Raw genomic sequence first — 15299 nt, 5'->3', positions numbered from 1 at the left:
ATTTAGCTTGTGTGATTATAATAATTCTTTGTACAATTTCTTCTAGACTAAGAGGGCTGATAAACTGCCATAGCTTTTGTAGTGGTTTATGAATAACTGAGATGTGCTATTAACTTCTATGAAGCTATTTGACTTTTATGTTCTGACTTTCTTGTGGTGTAGATGATTACAACAGAGTGTTATTCAGACACGAAGAAGAAGGGAACAGAGAGAGTGAACAAGATGTTGATTCATCTGATGAGGATAGTGATTGTGAAGAGGAACCCAATAAATACATCAATGCTTCCTTTATACCCGTATGTCTACTTGATTCATTTTGCCACTGCCATAGGTCTCTGAAGTGACAGTTATTTTCCAACTTTTTTTAAAAATCATTTAATGAAAAGGGCATTTTTCATAACATAAAAACCTAAAATGTCCTTATAAGATTTCTTTGCATGGAGGTAGAAAGTATCTGTTTTCTTCCCCTCCTACTTTCAATGGATATTATTATTATTAGCGTATGGCATTGCTACAGTAGCCAGGAGACAACAATGCTATTGCAGAGTAGTAGTTTGTCTTGCCAAGGTACCAACTTGTTATAGGAAATGCTCAAGTTTCCCAAGGCATGCCACAGGAGGGCGAGCTGGTTTCGCACCAGAGAGAGAAATGAGTGGCTCTTCCTGCAGTGTCAACCAAAGCCTCTCCCTTCCTGGAGTTGCCTCGCAAATAGACAATGCAACTGGGAAGGTTCAGAGCCATCAAGTATCTGACTGCCTGCACAGAGTACCAGCTCGTCTCCCCACCAAAGTGATACTTATCTATCTACTTGCATAGAACATGCTTTCAAATTGTTAGGCGGACAGAAGCTGGGGCGAGTTTCAGGAACTCACCCTGCTTGGGCTCAAACTGCTGGCACTGAGACCATCTCTAGCGTCATTAAGCCACTGAGCCACCATGCTTCAATGGATACTTATAGATACGTAAAAACATACGGATCAGTATATATATTGCTTTCGTGAACTTTGTATCAGGAATTAACTAAATATGAGTCACAACCGCCAATGTGTAACACACGCTGGCACACGATTTATTGAGCTTTTCGACTCCCAGTAGGCCAACCATGGAGAAATCCAAGAAAAGAAAAGTTTCAGAAGAAAACAGAACGTTGAATTCAACTACATATGCTAGTTTTGTGGCCGCTCAGGAAATAGTCAGGCATGGGAAGGTTTTTTTGGCTCCCAGTGTTTTCTTTTCTTTGGAAAATGGGTCCAAATGGCTCTTTAAGTGTTTACGGTTGCTGACCACTGAACTAAATCAACAGAAATTTGCTCTTTTTTTGGTTTTATTTGATTTCTCCCATTTGCATGGATGATCTTTAAAGCAAGTTACCAACTTTTAAGTGATGTCAGACAGTGATTTATCTTTCATTTCTTTCCTTTAATTTACCATGTATTCAATTTATGTGTATTGGTAGATGTTACTCCCTGCATATTTTCATACTATTGGTTTTTAATTATTTCATTTTTATTTTCATTTTTTAAATTATTTAACAGAGTTACTGGGTTCAAAATGGAATTATAGCAACACAAGGACCCCTTCCAGAAACAATAGGTGACTTCTGGAACATGATTTATCAAAAGAAAGTCAAAGTTATTGCTATGCTGACAGACAATCAGGTAAGCAAATTTATTTATCTATAGTCAAACTGTGATGTTTTTGATATGGAAAAATGCCAATTTCAATTCTCTAAACCGAACACTGTAGACATACCCTGACTGAAAGCATATCCATTAGGAAACAAAATATACCGATTGAATCTAGGCTCAGTGGCACCTATTCCTAGGTTGAAAGACGTGATTGTAAGTATTTAAGTATTTTCATTTATCAAGAAATATGTGTTTAGAAAAAGATATTCAGTATGTTATAGTATTGAGTTCATATATTAGTTTGAAAATACAAACTTAGGTTAATTTAAAAAACTAAACAAACTTTTCCCTAAATATCATCGACAATTCAGCATGAAATATCCTGAAGCTATCTGGCCTTTCACATTTACATTAGCATTTACAAGAATTTGTGAAAGAAGCATCCATACATTTCATCCGGTCAATTTATTTCTAGTTTTCCTCAGCCTGGTTTCCTATTTCTCACTATACCGCTAGTTTTGCATATCTAAATAATAGTTCTGTGCACACATAAGACTAGTAAAATAGTCTTACATGCTACATGACTAAATTATGATCTTCAGTGTTTATGTCTTATGATCCACTTTGTGACCTTATTCCCGAGAAAGTGAATGGCTGTTTTTTCTCAATGGAATACCACGTACAGGTAGTTCTCAAGTTATGACCACAATTGTAACCAGAATTTTCCTTGCTGAATAAGGTGGTTGTTATGAGAGTTGCACTTGATTTTACAACTTTTTTTTTTTTGCTATGGTTGTTAACTGAATCACTGCAGTTGTTAAAGTGAATCAGTCAGTTGTTAAGCAAATCTGGCTTCCCACACTGACTTTGCTTGTTGGAAACCATTTGAGAAAGTTGCAAATGGTAAGTCCTTGACTTACGACCACAATTGAGCCCCAAATTTTTGTTGTTCAGTGAGACGTTTGCTAAGCTTTGCCCCATTTTATGACTTTACTTGCCTCAGTTGTTAAGTGCAGTTGGTAAGTTAGTAACCTGGTTGTTAAGTGAATCTGGCTTCCCCCCAACTTGCCAGAAGGTCGCAAAACATGACCTTGGGACACAGCAACTGTCATAAATACGAGCCAGTTCCCAAGCAGCTGAATTTTGATCACATGATCATGGGTCAAAGGTCATAACTGTAAAAATGGTCATAAGTCACCTTTTTCAGTGCTGTTCTTAACTTCAAACAGTTACTAAACAAAAGGTTGCAAATTGAGGACCACCTTATATATTGCTCTTATATAATTTGATTCAAGACAACTCATTTTATTTTGTCCACATTTCCATATATGCTTTTTCCACACTGATTTGATCTTTCTTCAATTCTAGGAACTCTGTGCACAATATTGGCAAGAAGAAAAAATGACATATGATAATATCACTGTTGAACTAAAAGACAGCAACTGTAGCCCCAGTTACACCATCCGTGCCTTTGACATAACTCACGTAAAGGTAAAAGGACTACTTATTCATCCCCATCTACTTCGTCTCTGGCTTTTGGTTGCACTTCTAAAGTTTTATTTTCCACTTCCTTTGGTGTCCCTGTTTGTTTCTATATGTTATTAATATCATGAAGCAATTCTGGGTTTATTTTAAATGCTACAGTACTATAGATGTTTTCAAATATTGAACTGATGGAGACACATAAACAAACATTTATTTTAATGCACACAACTTGGAGACAAACTATAGTTGTTCGAATTATTTAATGTAGCATGTAGGAAGAAGGCATATTTACTGTTATGTAAATAGGATTCACATTCATAGCAACTTGCTTTCTCAACTTGATGCTCTTCAGCAGTGCTGGACTTCAACTATTATAATTCAGCCAACTTGATGAACCTTGACCATATTTTCTGGGGATTCTAATGATCTCCAACTCATTATGAATGTATCTTGAATTTAAACCAGGATATAGAGTCCCTTCCCTTCCCTTCCCTTCCCTTGCCTATGTATGGTTGTTGTTGTTGTTGTTGTTTTTAATTTGATTTATATGCCGCCCTTCTCCGGAGACTCAGGGCGGCTTACAATGCGCTAAGCAATAGCCTTCATCCTTTTTGTATATTTATACAAAGTCAGCTTATTGCCCCCACAACTGGGTCCTCAATTTACCTACCTTAGAAAGGATGGAAGGCTGAGTCAACCTTGAGCCTGGCGAGATTCGAACCTGCACTAATTGCAGGCAGCTGGTCTTAATAACAGGGTGCTTTAGACCACTGTACTACCAAGGCGTTTTTTGAGGTAATTTTATTTTTTTATTTAAATAATTTTATTTTGTGGTGACTCTTTCAAGTATACCATTTCAATATGTTTGAACACATGAGGAGAAATAGAAACAATAACAATAAAGCTATGAGCATTGACCGGTTACCAGAGAAAAGGAAAGTACAAAACAGCAAGTATTGTAGAGACAGGACCCAATCTGGGCCAGTCACAGGGACCAGGGGTTTAGTGTTCCAAGCTTTTGGACTCATGCTGGAGGTCATCATCTGGGAATTTCTTTCTAACTTCTCTCCAACACATTCTGCCAGAAAGAATTTCCCTGAGGATGGGTTCCAGCGTGAATCTGAAACTCAGAAGATTAAACCTCTGGTCCCAATAACCGACCCAGATTAGATCCTGCAACAATATTTTAGGACATATATATTTGCCTTCATTCATTGTTGCTTAACGCATTGTAAGCCGCCCTGAGTCTCCGGAGGAGGACGGCATATAAATCATTTTTTTAAAAAAAATTGTATAAATAGCCTAGTCAATGAGATATTGGAGAACAGGTCTGTGAGAGTCACCTACATGTTAGTGGGAAATCCCACTTAAAGGTTTGTGTCATTTACATCTAAGTTGCAGGTTGGTGTTTTTCTTTATATGGAAACGTTGGATAGAGGAGAATTCTGTCTCTATTGCAGTCAGAAGATACCCCCCACAGCAACAGAAATATCAACTTGTTTTTTTTATTTGACAAACTGGAGCAAGGCACTGAGCAATTAAATACTTTCATAACCTCAATAAAGAAGCTCATAACTCCTAAGATTCTAGTTAATCTTTTGAGGAAGTCTTTCAGCAGCAAATGTCATCACTTGGGTCAGCATTATTAGACTTTCCAGGTTCAATATTTTGATCTTTGTGCATGTACAAGTAAGGGTCCTCAGCGCTAAACATGTATATATTGTTTTGTTCTATCTGCATTCGTTACAGAGGAAAGACAGCAGAAAAGTGTTTCAGTATCAGTACCATAAATGGGATAGTTCTGCTCTCCCAGAAACCCCCCAAGACTTAATCACCATGATCCAGAGTCTCAAACAGAAATTTTCAACCCAAGTTGCAGCTGAAGCAAATGTGACCAACAAGAACAAGAACGTTCCACTTGTTGTCCACTGTGGGTAGGTACCACCTTTAGAGGTATTTTGACATGCTTTGAGGTGTGCCTGTTGCATGTATAATACTTTCATCTTTATATCAGAGTAGGTTATGTTCTATAGTTCTTGATCCTGAGGCAGAGTACAAATTTATAGTATCAGTCCCATAAATAGGAAAGCTCTGCCCTTGCTAAAAAAATAAAAGTGTGATAATGTCAGGCCAAGAAACAACATTGATTTAACAGTAATTTTCTTTATTATTATTCACCTATAGACAGAATCTTGCCAGACTAAAGCAACCATATGCATTACTACAATATACTCTGGGAAAAGCCTAAGAAGGAGCCATTTTAATTCTTTTCCTGCCAACCAAACTTTCCAAAGTCCACTGCCTTTTTGCCCTTGGAAAGCAGCCCCTCCCTTCTGAGAATGCACACCACATTGTTCCACAGACAGGAATGATAACGAATCTTTCATGCTATTATATAAATTATTTGTTTTTAAAAAGCAACATTATTTATTGCTTAATTAAACTAATTTACGTAGCCACCAATTTAACAAACAAGAGACTCTTGGTGGCATACAGCTATGATAAAAGGAGTTAAATTATTCATTTTATATCCATTTTATAATCCTGTCTGGATCCTACCCAGATTTCTATACTGCTTTAGTCTAGAGTTTATTTTTCTACATGACATCCTTGAACATGGTGGCTACATATTAGCCAGGACCAGTGGTGGGTTGCCCCCGGTTCAGACCGGTTCTATAAAACAGGTAGTAAAACCGGAGGGAGGCTCCGCCCACCGACCCCGATGTCATCAGAATGCTTCTGCGCATGCGCAGAAGAGTGCGCGTGCACGAACGAAGTGAGCGTGTGCACGGCCCCGCACACCAGTAGTAAAAGTGAATAGAACCCTCCCCTGGCCAGAATACCAAACTCCGGAATAAGTATTCATTCTTTCTGAATTCAAAACTGTTTTATCCAAATCTATGAAACATCTGTAATCCTGTAATCCTGTGCAATTCAGGTTCTTACAGAAAGCCTACAGCACTTCCTTCATAGAGACAACTCAGCAAAAGTTTGGTGCTACTACAGAGAAAAGTGGCGCTCTGAAAGCATGACGGTGTACAAACATGTTAAACCATAGTTTGCTTTTCACCTACCTTTACACAATGATTAATAATTAAAAATTTGGACAAGGCTCAGAAAATATGAAATGAATCAGGGAAGCACAAACCTACCATGTTCAACTGCACTTTGTTAATTCACATATGTAACCAATAAGCCAACAAGCAAGATGGAGAACAAGATGGGCAGCATATAAATAATAAAATAAAATAAGATTAAATTATATCCAATAATCTATACTTTGCGCAGAACCCTAAATCTAAACTTAACGCTTCAACGATTATTCAAGGGTTCAATACTAATCTCTTGGAACTATTTCCAAGGAACCATGGATTACTGTTCTTAATCCCCCTTGTATTATTCTTTGAACTGTTGTTTGATTTGAATGTTCTTTTTGTTTCTTCACTTATCTCAGAAATGGTAGTAACATTTGTTTTAATATCAAAGTAAGTTGTTTGTTTTTTGCCTACATTTTAAGAACTTCTAGTGAGCCCTCCTAATTAGGATTTAGCAATTCTTTCTAATGTCTCCTATAGTAGTTGTACATATGTTGTAGAGGTAGTCCTTGATTTACGGTTCACTTAGTGACTGTTCCAAGTTACGACACTGAATAGTGACTTATGACCATTTTTCACACTTATGATCATTGCAGCATCCCTGTGGTCACGTGACTTTTATATTCAGATGCTTAATAACTGACTCACATTTATGACGGTTGCAGTGTCCCGGGGTCATGTGATCCCCTTTTGCAACCTTCTGACAAGCAAAGTCAATGGGGAAGCCAGATTCACTTAACAACTGTGTTACTAATTTGACAACTGCCATGATTCACTTAACAACTGTGGCAAGAAAGGTTGTAAAATGGGGCAAAACTCACTTAACAAATTTTTCACTTAGCAACATCAATTTTGGGCTCAATTGTGGTCATAAATTTGACCTCTACTATTTTAAGTTTTGTTGGTCTTTCCATTTTACTGCTGCTGTTAACAATATTTTTGATTTCATATAAATATATATATATTTAATATATATTTTTATAGTGATGGTTCTAAACAAACGGGAGTATTTTGTGCTTTGCTAAATCTCTTGGAATGTGCTGAGACTGAAGATGTAATCGATGTTTTCCAAGTTGTGAAAGCTCTTCGTAGAGCCAGAACAGAAATGATTTCCTCCTTTGTAAGTAAATTATATTAGTAGTTAATTACTTTTATTTTCTTTTTTAAAGTCTATCTGTTCTATAGAAATATTTCCATTGTCATTATCTTCAGTAGGCAAATGTCCAGAGTCCAAACAATGATTGCTTTGCTGGTGTATTTGCCTTATGATTTATTTTGGACAGTCGTTTAATTCTTGAATATTGAACATATTTGCTAATAATAAAGTAGGACGCATGTACTTTGCTGAATTGAAGAAGTAAATACTGGGTAAATTTGGCTTCTGTTCTGTGTATATTTAAGGGAGGGGATACTTTCCTGTCCCTGTTGTGGATTCCTCTGCTATATCTCTGTGCTATAGCAGGGAGGGATAGTAAGTAACGGACAAGCGACAAGCTATAGCCGTGATGGCAAACCTATGGCATGCATGGCAGAGGTGGCACACAGCGCCCTCTCTGTAGGCAAACGAGCCGCTGCCCCAGTTCAACTCCGCCGCGTATGCACATGCATCTCCCTTGGCCACCTGGTCTTTGGTCTCTGCCTCGCACGCGTAGGGAGTGGAGCATGTGCAGGGGGGGCATGTGCATGCACAGGAGGGTGGGGTGTGAGCGGGGGGCAGTGCATGCATGTGCGGGGACAGGGCGAGTGCGGGGGTGCATGTGCATGTGCGTGGGGGGTGCATGCATGGGGGACATTCATACATTGCATTTTGGGAGTTCAGGTGTGCTTTGGGCACTCGGCCCGGAAAAGGTTAGCCATCACTGAAAGGTGGGCAAGGTTTGGCAAGTGGTTACTCATATCTTCTATTGAAGAATGGTTTGTAAAGGCTTCCTGTGTTCATGAAAACCAAATGTGAGAGTAGCAGAACTTTATGAACACTGCAATGTATTAACTAATTAAGTCTAGGCAGCATATTGTGTCTTTCTCTCAGGTTTTGGAGCATTATCATATCATTAAGTGAAACTACATGATGGGTTTGCACATATGCTAACTCTCTCTTTTTAAATCCCATTTAGGAAGGTTATCAGTTTCTATACGATACTGTTGCAAGCCTGTATCCTGCCCAGAATGGACAGCTACAAAATGCCCAACGCCATGAACAAATCACTAACATCCAGAATGAAGTCAAGAAAGAAGAAGAGAGTAACTCTTTGGAATCTGATGTCCAACTTATGAGTCATGAAAATGGAAATGATGCTGAAAGATGCGATGATTTCAAAGCCAAGGATACATCTAGGGAAGCAGAGAGTTCTGTTAATGGACCTACAAATCCAGTTTTAAGTGACATGGCTTAGAATTTGAATCAATCCTCTGTCCACACCACAGAGAATCTTACCTGCAAAAGAAAATTGAAACCAGAATGTTAGAAATGGGCATTCCTTTAGAGAACACAGGGCGAGAACACATAATCCTCAAAAGGATTATTTTCCTTCAAGGAACAATATGGAAGAATGAGGAACTTTCGGCTAGATATAAGAAGACTGTGAATTTTGTACGTGTGTTTGTATGGAGATATGGAGATTTTAATCACTGGTTGTGATTTGTACTGTTCAATATTTTTGGAAGTACAACATACTTTTTTTATATATATAAAGGTCTTTTCCATAGTTCCAAAAGAAGAGAATTGCTCTTCTCTTCCTTGTTGTTGTTTTTAAGAGGAAAGAAAGTTATTCATACATAGTTTTGTCTGTGAACATATTCAGGTTGGTATCCAAAAAGAAATCACAACTGATTCTGAATGCCCAGAGTATGTAAAAAAAGGATGAGGCTTCAAGTATATGCTTGTAGTCACCATCTTGACTTTTTTGACCTTCCCTGCATATGCCGTAATATATTTTTAAATTGAGAGCTACTAGACCCATACTTCTAAAATGATTTGAATTTTAAAATGAATTTCTGCTATTGGATGAGAGTTATTGATAAATGTCTTGGAATGGGGACCAAACCCTTTCATCCTTGGTCAAAATCCATAGCGATTGCATGCTAATTTTATCGGTCAATTAGTTTTGGCCCATTCACAAAGTGAGTCCAGTTTAAATATGGATAATGAAAGTACAACGTTCACTGGAGTCATAGGATATTAAAATGAAATGACTGTAGTCTTGCAGGTTTACATGGTAATAATGAACTGAGACAACAGACAAAATGTTATCAAAACAAGAGATGTAAAATAAAGTTTATGATCTGGGTTAGTATAAACATGGACACAGAAACTGAGCAAAAAAACTTTAAAAGTTAAAATTCCTTTGACTTGAGCTCAGCTAGTGAAGAAGGTATGATAGATATCCTTTTCTCAACAGCAACGTGGGAAGTGTTTTGCCAAAGCACAATTTTCTAGTAAAAGTTTTTCAAATTGCAAATCTAAATGTGGCCTCACGATGGCACTATACGTACAAGGAATTCATCTGAATCACCAACAAATTTAAAGTTATGAATGCTGAAAGCTGCATAAACTTAATTCAGCTAACGTTTTTTTAGATATGTTAATACAGATGTTCTGTTTTGTACTCTGTTTCTATGGCTTGAATAGAAGTTTTATTTACAAGACGCTCTATTTTATTCTTTATAGTTTATTTCTTTGGAAAGGCTGCACTTTGCATTAAATTTTATATGGAAAACAGTTTCAGATATTATATTTTTGGACCCTTCCTATTTTAAAATAAAAATAATGTATAGGACTTTTTTTTATAAAAAAGAAAGTAAAATTATGATAAAAAAAACCTTCAGACAATGTGAAAGGCTAAACCGTCAATACTTTATAAATATATAAAATTCATGTTTTTAAATGATTATCAATTATTAGTTACAATTACCATATTTCCCTGAAAATAAGACCCTGTCTTATGTTTTTTCTGAACCCTGAAATAAGTGCTTGGCCTTATTACCATGCGTTCAAAAGCCCGATTGGGCTTATTATCAGAGGATGTCTTATTTTGGGGAAAACAGGGTACTACCTACAACCTGGTTCTGAAGTACCGACTGCTGCGCCCCTCCCATGGTCTATAATTGTATTTGACAATCAACCCACATTTATGGCCATTTGCAGCACTGCGGAGTCACACGACCCCATTTTACATTTTTGTCGGAAATCAGATCTACTTCTGGTTTTTGCCAAAACTGGCCAACAGTGAGCCATTGATTCACTTAATGACCCCTGGCAATCAAGTCAATGACCATGGCAAAAAAAATATATGGGTGACCTGCTTTACAATTGTCATGACTTATGACCATGAGAGGCAGGCTCTATTATGGTCGTAAGTCAAGGGCTATCTGTAAGGAAGCTTCTAAATGAGGGTATCAGAGAAATAGGAAACAAAAAAGTATGCAATTTTCACAATGGAGTAACAGCAAAGGGGAGAGCCAGGAAATCAGAAGGCTAGGTGAGGCTTCACATTTTGAGGGCAAATCTTGCTTTCAATGCAGAGAAACAGAGAGACTGGCACAACACCTGTTGGCAACTCTTTAAATTAATGCAACTTTTCTCTGGATCAAAGGAACTGTGGAGGACAGCTGCATGACTTATAGGAAAAAATCAGCTGCTTTAAAGAGTGGCAGATGGGTGTACATGGGCTGGTTAAAAGATTAGGGTGTCATCTTGCAGTGATGCTAAGTAGGGAAAAAAAACTTTGAAAAACACCATTGTAATTGCAAATGGCTCCAGTCCTGAGAATATCTTTAAAATTAGCTGGAAGATTAGATCGCTAGCTATTGCTTGGAAGATGTTCCTGCCAGATAACCATATTGTTTTCGCATTGCATAACCAGGAATATTCTCTCTCTTAACACTTTGGCTGTCCTGTTACCTTCTTGCTTCCATTTTGTTCTTCTTTGTCCTTCCCATTTAATGCTATTCTTTTTATTACTATTTTGTTCTTCTTCTTGTTGTTTTTCGAAGTTGTGTGTGTGCATGATATCTTAAATATAGAGTCATCTGACTGGATAAACTATGTATATACCAAGTGGACTTCGAACAATCCTTTCTTAGGTTGGTGGAAAAATGTCTCTACAGCCCAGCTTCTGTGTCCAATTCTGAAGGTAAAGGTTCCTGTTGCACTTCATTAATTGCCCACCAGGTTGTGCTAAAATACTTCTAATGTATTGTCATCTTTAAATATTCACTGAAGCAAATACAGCAGGATAAAAAGGCTTATTGATGAAACTAATAATGTTTCTAGTTCAGGTGTTTTTGATAATATCCTCTCATAGATCTCCAAACTGATGGTACTGCTGAAATGAATCAAGTGTGCAAACAGACTTCCTCCTCTTCAGTGTCCTTCCAGTTTTAAGAATTTTAATTACAATAGTAAAATCTAATACAAGCTAAACTTACAGACAGAGAAGAAAATGGGGAACAAAAATGTGCAGAAAAAGAAAAGGAAAAAAAGAATACAATAAAGAAAAAGAAATATATAAAGAAATGTCTTCCAGCCTTTATCACAACAGGTATAAACAAATTTAGTAACTCTTCAACCTATGTAAGGTTACAGATGTTTCTTCATCTTACGTCCCATCCCTTGTTTATAAATAAATCCATAAACATCAAGTTTCCCAAGTTTCCTGGTATCTGCAAAAGTCCATAAAGGGTTCCTAGAACACTGCAAAAAGAAATGTCTTATTTTAACCTTGATAAAATAAACCAACTTTATATTCCTTACTTTTCATTCTAACAGTTTATTCTTTAACTCAGTCAGATATTGTCATAGGATACAGAAAAATTGAACAGAAATCAAATCCTATCGCACAGATTTCTTCAAGATTTTAACAAGCCTCCAATAAGAAAACATTTTCTTGGTTTATTATTTACTTGGTTTATTGTTTGCACTTCTCTTTTAATTTTTAAACCTTTGGTCAATTTCTTTTGTATATCCAGTAAAGTGTCCTTTTCCAAATCATTCTCTTGGCGTGTCACTTGTAGTTCCACTTCCAATACTTTTTCTATTTTATTCGATAAATTATAATTTGCCCTACATCTGTCATTCTTTCATTAACATCTTTTAAACATAGTCTACTCATAGAAGCAGACATCATAATTGACAGTGTTGATATTGTAGTTACTAATTTCTGCCACCATTCTTCAAAAATCTCCTTTAATATTTCTGATGTTATATTTTGTGTCATTTTATAAGTACCAATATTAACTCACATTAAGATCAGGTTTCTAATTTGTTAAATAAATTTTTTGTTCCTTCTAATCTCTAATTTCTAAAATTATTACTTATTTTTGTTTTGTTTTGACTTACAATACCCAGTATAGCCAAAATAAGTCTGCTTCCCATACAAAGCTATCTATTTCAATTTCAAAATCTTACAGTAAAAGTCAATATTCCAAAGTTATCTGGACCCTTATATATGTGTAACTTTTTTTTAGTTCAGAGTCTTAGCTTTTTACTGTTTATTTCAAATTCTTTAAATTCTCAATCTTACAATTTTTCTTTTGTTCAGAAGGGAAGAAAAACTCACCTTATGATTTTTTGAACTTGTTCTGAAGGTCACTTCAATAGCTTTAATATGGTTATTACAGCGAACAATTTCCGACAGTGATTATAAGTTTAGGTTTGCAAACTAAGTGTCCTTTAAAAGACTCCCCTGCAGTTGTGAGCTGGGGAATTATGCACAGTTAGACTTTTGTGTTGTTCTCTTCAATGTCCTGCCTCTCTCTACTTGTAGGGTTATTGATCTTTTTCTTCCCAAAAAATTCTGCTACTCTCCTAGACTGCTTATGTGTGTTTTACAGGTCACAATAAAGGAATTCTCATTTAAAATATTTATAATCCTATAATCTGTATCTCCTAACAAATTTGATTCAAAATGATGAAAACCATTTGAAGCAGGAGCAGGGGATAATTTCAGCAAAGTTCTCATAGCTGGAGTATTATACTCATGCCCTTAATTTACTACAAGGTTCCCAAGTATGTATATAAATATATTGGGGTGTTTTTTTCTTTCTTTCTCTCTCCAGTAGCCTTGATCAATCTGCTTCCCCCATTTCAAATAAATCCCAAGAGAACATACTGGATTTTTATAGATGGGATAAGTCAAGGAGATTTGGGATGACCAGACAGGAAACACACACTGATGAGCTAATTCTATTTTATTGTAAAATCCATTTAAAAATCTTTGAAGTTTGAAAGTGCAATTCTCATGCACGGGGGAGCAGGGAATGCAAGGGGGGTGTTTCATGTGTGCATTGCATTATGGGTGTATGCACACACATGCATGTATTTGTGTGCGCACGTGTGCTTTGGGCACTCGGTGCAGAAAAGGTTAGCCATCACTGCCATATATTCTTACAGAGAGGGTGGGAAAATCTACCTACAACACATCCAACAATACAGCATGCTCAAAGCACCATCAAAAAGTAAACAACAACAACAACAATCCCCGAATTCTGTTTCCAGGAGAATTAAAAAAATCAGATATTGCAAGGTATACTTTATCAAAACTTTAATCCTGAAATAAAAGTGAAATGCAAACATGTTTTTTTAAAAAGGGAAATGAATATATTTTGCAAAATGTAAGAACGAGCAACATTCTCGATCTACAAAAGCATAACACACAAAACTAACCACCTTCATTGGCAATTTTTTGTAATTCAGCACATTGAAGGATGGACACTTCTTCATTTGGAGGTTTGATACAAAGATACAGAAATGATTTCAGGCCTTTGGAAAGAGTAGCTCAGGGTAAGACCACACAAGAAAACAGAGTTTAATAAAATATAAGCAGAAGTACAGGATATAGATTGAGCTTGGCCAAAAAAAGAAACCAAAAATAATTTCTTTATGCAGGTGTGCAGCTGTTGACCTACCGGACCTCTCTGGAGGAAATGGGCATGCCAAATTAAACAGTGTATGTTGCTGCCAAATGTGTGCTTGTGAATCTTACATGAGGCAAGGATTCATGTCTCATCATAGCTGAAAACCTGATACTTATGGTAATGAACTTACAACTTTTTTTTTGCCGATTCATATGGTAATTTTTTTCTTCATCATATGGTCAAGGGTGCCCATATCAATGGGCATTTTCATCTGATTTTGGCATCTGCTCATTACCTTTATTTATTTATTAAACAGATTTATATAGCCACCCAACTCACACACAGGTGACTCCAAGCAGGTTACAACATTTTAAAATCCAATACATAATCCCCCCTCCATTAAAATCCCCACCCACCCCACCTCCAAGGCAGCAGCAACGCAATCAAATCAACCACATGATTGGCTCTATCTCCATTTGCGATTCCCAGGCCCACTGACAAAACCATGGTTTTGGGCCCTTTCAGAAAAGCAACAGGGCGGGAGCCAACCCAACTGGGTTGCTTACCAATTAAATTGTCTATGTTTGTATTTATTCAGCCCTGGGTGATTTTCTAAATTTCTTCAGGTACATGCACTGGATCAGGCTATATCTAGATCGATTAATCCATATACTTGGGTTGTATTTGGCTGGATCAGGGCTGTCAAACTCGCATTGTCATGGCATCATCATGTATCGTATTGTGACTTTTTTCCCCTTCGCTAAACTGGACGTGGGCGTGGCCAGTCCATGACACATCCAGCTCGCAGGCTGCAAGTTTGACACCCCTGGGCTAGTTGCATACAATCAACTCTCAGAATGGTTTCTATTCTGATGAAACTAAACAAGTTACGTGTAAGAGTCGAGGTGGCACAGTGGTTAGAGTGCATACTGCAGCTACTTCAGCTGACTGCTAGTTCAGCAGATCAGCGGATCAAATCTCACCGGCTCAAGGTTGACTCAGCCTTCCATCCTTCCGAGGTGGGTAAAATGAGGACCCAGATTGTTGGGGCCAATATGCTATTTAATATACTGTCTTTGGTGTAAGCCGCCCAGAGTCCTCGGCGAGTGGGCGGCATAGAAATAATAATAATAATAATAATAATAATAATAATAATAATAATAATAATAATAATAATAAACAACAACAACAACAACAACAACTCTATTGTTTTAAGGTATCATTCACTGATTAGATA

At 36.9% G+C, this 15299-nt stretch overlaps 1 protein-coding gene across 4 annotated transcripts in view; it reads left to right on the top strand.

Annotated features, from left to right (window-relative positions):
• PTPRC (protein tyrosine phosphatase receptor type C) overlaps positions 1-9929 on the top strand; it is an 85260-nt gene extending 75331 nt beyond the window's left edge. For all 4 annotated transcript variants that reach the window (XM_087890042.1, XM_087890041.1, XM_034437441.2 and 1 more), the window contains 6 exons: positions 163-296; positions 1536-1658; positions 2997-3119; positions 4863-5047; positions 7193-7328; positions 8323-9929. In XM_087890042.1, coding sequence (XP_087746168.1) covers positions 163-296; positions 1536-1658; positions 2997-3119; positions 4863-5047; positions 7193-7328; positions 8323-8601 — 980 coding nt within the window. In that variant the 3' untranslated portion in view covers positions 8602-9929. The remainder of the gene's footprint in view (positions 1-162; positions 297-1535; positions 1659-2996; positions 3120-4862; positions 5048-7192; positions 7329-8322) is intronic.
• Positions 9930-15299: the final 5370 nt, after the last annotated feature.

This window comes from Pantherophis guttatus, chromosome 3 (assembly GCF_059756535.1).
Source record: "Pantherophis guttatus breed Tessera chromosome 3, ASM5975653v1, whole genome shotgun sequence".
NCBI classification, from domain to species: Eukaryota; Metazoa; Chordata; class Lepidosauria; order Squamata; family Colubridae; genus Pantherophis; species Pantherophis guttatus.
The sequence above is the reverse complement of the archived record's forward strand: the minus strand, read 5'-3'. Positions and strand labels throughout refer to the sequence as shown.